We start from the raw sequence: 9884 nt of genomic DNA, 5'->3' as shown, positions 1-9884 counted from the left end.
AAGCCACATCCGTGTGAGCTTCCACCGGTATGTCAAGAAAACGCGCATCACGCAGTGCCACAGATGCCAAGAATGGGGCCATGCGACAAGCAACTGTCGCGTGAAACCAAAATGCCTGAAATGTGCCGAGGGACATTGGACAACAGATTGCGAAATCGGCGAAGACGCCACACCAAAATGTGCGAACTGCGGAGGCCCCCACACCGCAAACAATCTCAATTGCCCCGTTTATCAAAAGCGGGTGCAATACATCAACGAGAGAGTCGCACATGAAGACGACAAAGCGGGCCGCAAACCCACCCGCTACATTCCAGCCCCGGCCCCCAAAACCAACGCCTGGACGAGGGCCCCCACGATACAACCGCAGCCTGTGCCCCCCACGGCTGCATCACACTGGCCAGCGCTGAGCCAGCGCTAACCCCATCAGCAACAGGAGTCCCCGAGAGCACCACAGACCCCGAGAGCACCACAGCCCCAGGACCCTCGCGCAGCTCTCACAGACGTGCAAAAGGTTAGATCAGTTAGTTGACTTATCTAAAATGCTCAAGGCGGTAGTTGATCTCACCACCCTGCTGGAAGGGTGCACAGATCCTACCTCCAAATTTATGACAGTTTTCGAATTCACCCAAAATCTCCACACTTATGGATTTTAAAGCCATTTGTGTAATTTGGAATGCTAATAGTGTCAAACAAAAAATTGACGAACATTCTAACAACGTAGACATTTTGGCCATCAGCGAAACTAAATTAACACCTAACGATAGATTTTATATTCAAAATTACAACATAATAAGGCAGGACCGAGTAGACGGTACTAATGCGGCGGGGGGTGTCGCGATTTTAGTCAAAAAAGGTATTTCATTTTCAAAATTAACGTTACCACGAACCACAATAGAAGCCGTCGGAATTAAATTAGCTAATCAAATTCATTTTATTGCAATTTATAACCGCCCGTGTTATAACATTTCACAACGCGATTTAGAAAACCTAAATAATATCGGTTAAAAAGTAATTATAGCTGGGGATTTCAATGCGACTTACAATACCTGGGGATGCCATCGAAATAATACAAGCGGAAATACCATATATAATCTTAGCATTAGTAACAATATTATCATAAACCACCCGCGGTCACCTACTCACTTTCCCTCCAATAATTCCACCCCGACAGTAATAGACTTAATCCTTACGAAAAATTTCTTATTGAAAAACGACCCTCAGTCTCTTTCACAACTAAATTCCGACCATAATCCGGTAATTTTCAAAATTTCTAATCTCCCTAAAGATAACGATAACCGACAAATAACTTCCTTTAAAAATACCAACTGGCATAAGTAATCCGTAAAGATTTAGATAATGAAATCCAAATTAATCATATTATTTTAACCACCGAGCAATTAGAACACGAAATAAATAAGTTTACAAAATCAATTCAAAAAATTAGGAAAAAACATTCAACCACGCGAATAGTCACTTCATTAAGAAAAGACAAAATACCGGATAACATTGTTAATTTAATTAAAACTCGTAATCGCGTCAAGAAACGAATGCAAGTCACCGGTGACATTACACTCAAACCCCAAATTTCAGCATTAAATAGTCAAATAAAGAACCTAATACGCGAACATAAAAATAACGTTTGGCAAACAAAATTAGCTTCACTTAACCCTAACGATAATTCACTTTGGAAAATGATAAAATTATTGAAACGTAAATCTTATGATATACCGACACTTATCGCGAACGGCACCCCAGCAGAAACGACGGAACAAAAGGTGGAGGCACTGGCGGCACAATACGAATCAGTACATAGAGCAGATCAAAATTTCAATAACGAACAAAATGATATTAAAAGGCAAGTTGAAGAATTCATAAATCAAAATCACGAGCAGACAAATTCACAACACTATCTATCACGAATTGTAACAAACCCAACCGAAATTGCAGAAATAATTAAAAAATTCCCCAATAACAAAGCCCCGGGGCTAGACGAAATAGAAAATAAAGTAATTAAAAATTTCTCACGTAAAGCTTTAGTACAATTGACAAATTTAGTTAATGCAATGTTCAAATTAAATCATTATCCCCAATCATTTAAAACCGCAAAAGTAGTACCCATTTTCAAACCAGGTAAAAACGCGCAATTACCGAGCAGTTACAGACCGATTAGTTTACTTTCTTGTATCTCCAAAATTTTCGAAAAGGTAATTCATTTTAGACTCAGCAAAATTCTTCAGAAAAATAAAACAATTAATAATTGACAGTTTGGATTTAGACCGAAACACAATACCACACAACAACTTGCCAGAATCGTTAATGATATTCAGATGAATTACAATAAAGATAAAGTTACCACTATGGCCTTATTTGAGATTGAAAAAGCATTTGGCCGCGTTTGGATCGACGGTTTAATATACAAAATGATCCATTACAAAATTCCGAAAAGTTTAATCTTATTAATCCATTCATATTTAACAAATCGGGAACTCCTAGTACAATTAAAAAATACCCAATCGACGAGGAAATTAATTGGAGCGGGGGTCCCGCAAGGTTCAGTACTAGGTCCAACTCTTTTTAATATTTTTATAAATGACATACCAATATTCGCGAAAACAAATACGGCGCTTTACGCAGACGACACGGCAATATACGCGAGCTCCTTTTCGGCCCAGATAGCGAGCAAGCAAATTCAAATTCATATTGGAGAAATTTTATGACAAGTGGAAAATCAAAATCAACGCGGAAAAAACACAACAAATAATATTTACACGAAAATTCACCGACCATAAAATTTGGGATAAATTACGGGTATACGATGACAAAATTACAGATGAACCGCACGTTAAATATCTCGGGACGTACATTGACACACGTTTAAATTTTTTCAAAAACACATGTTAAAAACATGTATTCGCTTATGAAAAGGAACAGTAAACTCTCGCCACAAAATAAAGTGTTAATGTGCAAAACCATAATTCCACCAATTTTGACATACGCCGCCCCCGTATGGTGTCACCTCTCGGACACTGTCTTTAAACCGCTGGAAGTTTTTCAAAATAAATGTTTAAGATTAGCTTTAAATGAAAGTCGCTATGTTAGAATTGTCGATCTGCAGGAAAGATCGGCGACCACTAGCTTACGCGCATTTGTCAATAAACTTAGTAATAATTTTTATAGTCATCAACTAAATTTCAATAAATTAACTCGTAGAATCACTAAATTTAGAAGTTACAACACGCCCTTCAGGCTAAAACATAAACTATCATATCAACATTTGAGCATCTACGAAAAATAAACTTCCAGCAGGGCCTCAGACCCCTTAGACAGATCCATGGAATTTTATTCTCGTGTGATCTGTCAAAGTCTAACCGAAATGAATCAGCCACCAATCCAGTTGATTTAACGTCGGAAATCAAGGATCGACCTCTAGTTCGCTATGTGGTCCACGAATTTCCAAATTGCACTTTTTGTATATATGTAAATATCTTATTGTACATAAGTAGGCTAAGTTTGTTAAATTAGTAAAAATTTCGCAAAATAAACATTTTCAAAAAGTACAAAACTGCAGGGCTGGGGAGACCACTGGTCCACAGTCGCGCACTTCGGTGCATAATTTAAATTGATTTAGGTAGGACGCGTAATTCATGGCTCGGCGGGGTCAACAGAAAAAGGGTTTTTCTATTTCTTTCCCTTAGTTATAATGATAATGTGTTATGCATGTTAGTTATAGGGAAATCTCATATAGGATTAATTAGCATAAGGCGCCTTCAGCGCACCAATAATTGTTTGCACTTCTGGATAAGCATGGAGTTGCATGAACCTGTAAATTATAATTTGTAAATTAGGTTAAGATTTCTGTGTTTGTAGGATTTCTGATCCTCTATCATTTTTGTAATTACTGAATAAACGCTGTTGAATTGAATTGAAGAATTGCGTTCAATCCAAGGGGTCTCAGGTTCGAATTACTGCGAATCCAACTTTTTTTGATTTTGTAATATTGCGCAATTTGATGAATTATTGTAGCTGATTAGAAATTATAATGGACAAGACGTAAATAGCTCAGTTAGTAAAGAGTTAGACAGATAATTACAAAGTTTTGAGTTCGATTCCTATCGCCGCCTTTTTTTATTAAAAATGCAGTTGTTCTGAAATCTGAACTGGTGAGATCTCGAGTGGCCATAGAGATTGAGGACCCACGAAGATTGACGGGCAACTGAGTGCTGCCAAATATTCTCAAAACATTTCTCGGTTTTAGGACTCTTCCATCTATTCATGATTTACAGTAATATCGAACAACAATGACCTGTCCTGTTGATTCGCCAAAGGCTCATGAGTCGAAGACGAATTCAGGATTGATGGTCGTGCCGATGATTTTCCTCGATAGACACATACCTATAAACGGTATAAGCTGTCGTGAAAGAGGAGATGCTGTAAGAATAGATCGGATTGTAGTCGGAATGAAAACGGGGAATGTTTTGCACTTATTTTTATTAATTCTGTAAATATTCTGAATCCAAGAATTATCATGAAGGCATGGTCGAATATTGGGGTGTTGAAAACAAATATTACCATGCCATGACAACGTTTACCTTCACGTCTTTGTTAAAATTACCAACGCTTGATTAATGTTAAACGTTGTCGTATACGTGTGATATTTTTTGATAATTAAGACACAAACCGAAAATGTTTACGATAACATTAAAGTTTTAATAGCGGTCTCTAAATGAAAATCCATAATGGAGTGTTCAAATATTTTAGTAGACTTCGAACAATTAGGTGTATCTTTTATATGTGCGTATAATAGTTGAATACAGTTGAGGTATGCAAAATTTATTTGGTAATAATTTTTAACACCTTTACCATGCACCAATTGGCTTGGTCCAGAAATGAAAAGGTATTTTTGGGGTATCTAAAAACTAGTATAAAGGTTTTTCCTGGTTTTTAAAGTAGGTAATTTTACTTGGAGTGTCGAGGATTTTAAGTCGAGTTAAGTTGTTTTTCAATGATTTTTTCCATGCGCCAATAGGCTTGGTCTATAAATGAAAAGTTGTTTTGAGGTCTGTGAAATCTAGATATTTAACAATGTTAATTGATTTTTGCATGCGCCAATTGGCTTGGTCCAGAAATGAAAAGCTATTTTTGGGGTGTCTAAAATGTAAGTGTTTTAGATCTTTTTCGGATGGTTACCTTTAGAAAAACAACAAATTTGTAGGATTCTACCATGTTTTTTCATGTGCCCAATTTTTGGTGGTCTACACATATTTGGATACTTTTGGGGTGGATAAAAATTAATGATTTTTGAGAGGTTTTAGGCCCTATTCGGTTGTTTGTTTTTGGGCAAAACAGCTAAATTTGTAAGATTTTACCTTGTGTTTTAAGACGCCAAATGTCCTGGTCCAGAAATAAAAAGTCATTTTGGGGGCTTAAAAACAAGGCATTTTGTAGTTTTTAAGATCTTTTTCATATGTTTACTTTTAGAAAAACAACAAATTTGTAGAATTCTACCCTGTTTTTTCATGTGCCCAATTTTTGGTGGTCTACACATATTTGGATACTTTTGGGGTAGATAAAAATTAATGCATTTTTAATGATTTTGGGCATTTTTTAGGTGTTGACTTTTGGGAAAACAGTTAAATTTGTAAGATTCTACCTTGATTTTTAAGACGCCAAATGTCCTGGCTCAGAAGTAACAATTTATACTCTACTACCACTATACTAGCCCCCTCATCACACAGCACTTTTTAAGGTAAATCACCCTGATTTTCAAGGGTTAACAAAAAAGCAAAAAAAATCGTGAAAACACCCTGATTTTCAAAGGGTAACAGTAAAGCCCAAAAAATTGTGAAAACACCCTGATTTTCAAGGGGTAACAGAAAAGCGCAAAAAATCGTGAAAACACCCTGATTTTCAAGTCTAAACAGAAAATCATAAAATATCGTGAAAACACCCTGATTTTCAAGCCTAAACAGAAAATCGTAAAATATCGTGAAAACACCCCCCGATTTTAAAGGTATATTTTAAAATTAACATTTTTAACCTCTTGGGGACACAGCACTTTTTAAGGTAAAACACCCACTACACCTCTCTCAACTTCATCAACTGGCAGCTGAGGTACTGCTTCTTCAAATTAAACTCTACCCTACATCCACTGGAGTTTGACATCCTGGACCAAACACTTCGAGACAACGTATCAAGGATAGGACAAGTAGATTTTATTAGATTAGCAAGTAAGTTGGCGAGTTTAGAGTCTAGACAGATTCCGCAAAGAGATAAGATTTACTGTAAGAAGTTCTCTGACCACAAATTTCACGACAGAGTTGTTAATTTATCCTCACACAATTTCACAAGGAATGAATTACAATTTCTAGAGAAAGGCCTTAAATACATTCCTTTCTCTAATACCTCCCATAGAGATATCCAAGAATTAGCAGTAGACTGTCAAGTCATCTTAAACAGACTACCAAAAGAGAGTGTGGATAAGTTAACACCTCAGCTCATTTCCGCACTTAACAAGATTGATGATGGTGTTGCCTCCACCCAGAGCCCTCCTTCTGAGGACTCTCGCATTTTAAGAAAGATCTCAAAGATGATAAGCGCTCAGAACAATCTCATCATCTCCAAGGCTGATAAAGGTAACGCCGTGGTCGTCCTGGACCGGGCAAATTACAAGCACAAAGTGCACGAGTTTCTGGACACAGGCTCTTTTTCTAAACTACCTAGAAACCCCATGAAATCTTTTATGAAATTGGCAAAATCAACAGTCAACGATTGCCTTGAGACCCTCAAATATTTCAATTGCTCCACCTTCAATTTGATTCCGATGAACCCTAGGATTCCCCGTTTGTACGGCCTACCTAAAATCCACAAGCCCGAATGTCCCATCAGACCGGTCGTTTCTTTTATAAATTCTCCCGTCTACAGACTGGCACACTGGTTGAACACCACACTGAGGAACATCGTCCCCTTCGACAATTCCTACTCCGTTATCAATTCAGGAGATCTGACGGACAAACTGAGGAATCTCGAACCACCCCCGGATTCCTTTCTGGTCTCTTTCGATGTCACCAACCTGTTTCCATCGATACCGTCCAAGGAGTGCCTTTCAATCGTAAAAGATCTGCTCTTTGACTCGGGTATTCCAGTTTCCCATGCGCTAAACCTGTTCTCTCTAACCGAATTAGTACTAGATCAGAACTTCTTCGTCTTCGACTCCGATTTCTACGCTCAGGATTCGGGTCTGGCCATGGGTTCCTCCCTCTCCCCCCTCCTAGCAGAGATCTTTATGAATAAATTAGAGAAACAGATATTTGCACACCAGGAGAGTGGCAAGATCATATTCTGGTACCGATACGTCGACGACGTTCTGGCACTCTTCAAGGGCTCTAGGGCTGATCTGGATGTTTTCTTGAATTTCATCAATGGCCTCCACCCCAACATTAAATTCACACTTGAGGTCGAGAAGAACAACAGTCTACCCTTCCTAGATCTGCTGGCGATCAGGTCTGACAAGTTATCGTTCGAGATCTATAGAAACCCACTTGCACGGACTCGGTTATTCCATTTGAGTCGAACCACCCCCCGAAATCCAAGATCGCCGCATTCAATTCACTGATATACAGATTGTTTAGGATTCCCCTCAGCCCTGAGTCCTTTGATAGAGAGTGGAACATAATCAAACAGATAGCGGTAAACAACAGGTTTCGACTCTCTCTGATAAACAGAATCTTCATGAAATTTTTCAACAGGTTGCACCTGAGTCCATCTGTTACGCGAGAACCGATTTCCACCCCGTCAATCCACTCCCTCCCCCTTACCCCCTCAGACTGTCCTCCGCAACCCGGGATTCGTAGATTCGTCATCAAGTATGTAGGCAAAGTCTCGCTGAGCATAGCCAAGATCCTAAAGAGCGAGGGGCTAGACGTTTCCTTCAAGTGCAGTGGGGGGCTCTCGTCCTGCATGTCTCTTTACCAAAGACAGATTACCCCCAATGTCATCCTCGGGTGTATACAAGATAAGGTGTGGTTCATGCAACGCCGCCTACGTCGGACAGACAGGTAGAGAGTTCTCGGCTCGACTCAGAGAACACGTTAAGTATATTGATAAATATTCGGATACGGACATGGTGACCACCCCCTCAACTTTCGCCAATCATATCCTAGAGAACAAGCACTCGTTCGATCCGGCCCTGTTTAAGATCCTTCACAGGTGTAACAAGAGCTCAAAACTAAACTTCCTAGAGGTCTTGGAGATTTTGAACTGTCTGAATGATCCGTCAGAGAACTGCATTAACGATCAGTCTAATTTTATTGTACCGGTCTAAACTTCCGTCTGTAATGGTAATTAAAGCTCAGGGTAAGGGTCCATTTTATTAGTAGTTCTTGCAAATTTTAAAATTTTAGTAGCTTTTGTAAGTTTAAATTCATCCTAATTAAAAAAAAAAAAATTAGTATTCGTAAGTTTAAATTCAGTCAGACCCACAGTTATTTTGGTACCCGCGGGTACACCGTCCTTTTTTGGGTCTGGCTCTTAATTGTAAGCCTAGCTGGAGGTTCGGCTTGACTGACAGAACAACCTCCAGCCGGTGCTCCAAAAATAATTAAATAAAATTGTTTGTGTTTGGTTTTGTTTTCTTGTTTTATTTGGTCCACTGTGAATCTGGTCCACTGTGAGTTTCGTCACTTTGGTCTGGTCCGCTGTGAATTTTGTTGGGTCCACTGTAAATTCTGTCATCTGTCCGCCATTTGCTTCATTTCGCCGCCATGACAGCACGCTTGTAACGTTATTAACAAATCCATGTAATCCATGGACAAATAAAGTTCTTCTATTTGTTTATGGAAAATATCTGTGTTAGGTAAGTCATGGTCTTGTCGCTTCCCCTAATTTCCTAATTTTCGGTTTGTATCTTGTAGTTGGCTGATGATGGGGTAGTTACCCCGAAACAATTGTCCCTGTTTTATAAATAAATTTCTTGGGGGGCGACTTCGAGTTTGGTTCTCTCCTTCAAAAATCATTGAACCACCCCTCTTTGAGAATGGATCACAGATCTCTCTTCAAGTTACAAATAGAAGTGTTCAGTTATGCGAAATTCCTGCTAATATAACATTAACCAATAAAAACCTAAACTACAAACTCCAGGGGTTAGTGGAAACTATCGGTGAAGCTAGTGATGTAGGCCATTTTATTGCCTATTGTAAAAGGCCAAATGAAAAATGGGAAATATATGACGATCTTCAAGACAAAGTGAACACAAACTATCCCCCGGAAAAAGTTTTAAGAGGTTGTGCCCTACTTGTTTATCGCTGCTTGTAAAAGTATAATATTTATATTATTTTTTTTATTGTTTATGTTATGTTAAAATGAAATGTTTTTTTAAATAAAGTACTAATTATTGTGTTTTTATTAAACAATTCCAATTCATGTGAATCTACTTAAAAAAAAATAAACGATATATGATGTACCTAAGTAAGCACTACAGCTCCTGCATTTAAGGGGGAGAATTTTCGATATTAAAAACAAATGTTTTATTCTCTGCACTTTTTATTTAAAGTACAGCATTCGCCAGCATTTTTTTAAATGGCATAAACAAAACGTCCTGCACATAAAATGGTTGGGCCACCGTTAAGTTAGCCCAACCAAAAAAAAAAAAACACAAAAAATCTCTAAAACTAAAGTAGCATTTTTTAAATAAACAGCAGCATTCTTCAGCACTTTCCGAGGACATTTGAATGCCGTATGTGCATTTTCAAAATTTGAAAGTGGTTGGGCCAACTTAACGCACGTTTTTGCAATACGGTTGCTACGATTGCGGTCCTGCTGGTCTTGCAGTTTCGGCAATTGTGTTGCAAGTACCATTAAAAGTAGAACACACTCAGAGAGAAGGAATT

The 9884-nt window shown here is 38.3% G+C and overlaps 1 protein-coding gene and 1 long non-coding RNA gene across 2 annotated transcripts; both read left to right on the top strand.

Moving 5' to 3' along the window:
* The first annotated feature begins 6077 nt into the window (after positions 1-6077).
* LOC135265479 (uncharacterized) lies at positions 6078-8409 on the top strand. Its single transcript, XM_064355071.1, has 2 exons — positions 6078-7686; positions 7746-8409. The coding sequence occupies exon 1, from the start codon at positions 6587-6589 to the stop codon at positions 7610-7612; it is 1026 nt and encodes a 341-aa protein (XP_064211141.1). The 5' UTR covers positions 6078-6586; the 3' UTR covers positions 7613-7686; positions 7746-8409.
* A 335-nt stretch (positions 8410-8744) lies between these two features.
* Positions 8745-9417, top strand: LOC135265478 (uncharacterized). Its single transcript, XR_010333165.1, has 2 exons — positions 8745-8851; positions 8910-9417. It is a non-coding gene; the product is annotated as an uncharacterized LOC135265478 (long non-coding RNA).
* The last annotated feature ends 467 nt before the right edge of the window (positions 9418-9884 follow it).

Source organism: Tribolium castaneum, chromosome 2 (genome assembly GCF_031307605.1).
Source record: "Tribolium castaneum strain GA2 chromosome 2, icTriCast1.1, whole genome shotgun sequence".
Taxonomy (NCBI): Eukaryota; Metazoa; Arthropoda; class Insecta; order Coleoptera; family Tenebrionidae; genus Tribolium; species Tribolium castaneum.
The sequence above is the reverse complement of the archived record's forward strand: the minus strand, read 5'-3'. Positions and strand labels throughout refer to the sequence as shown.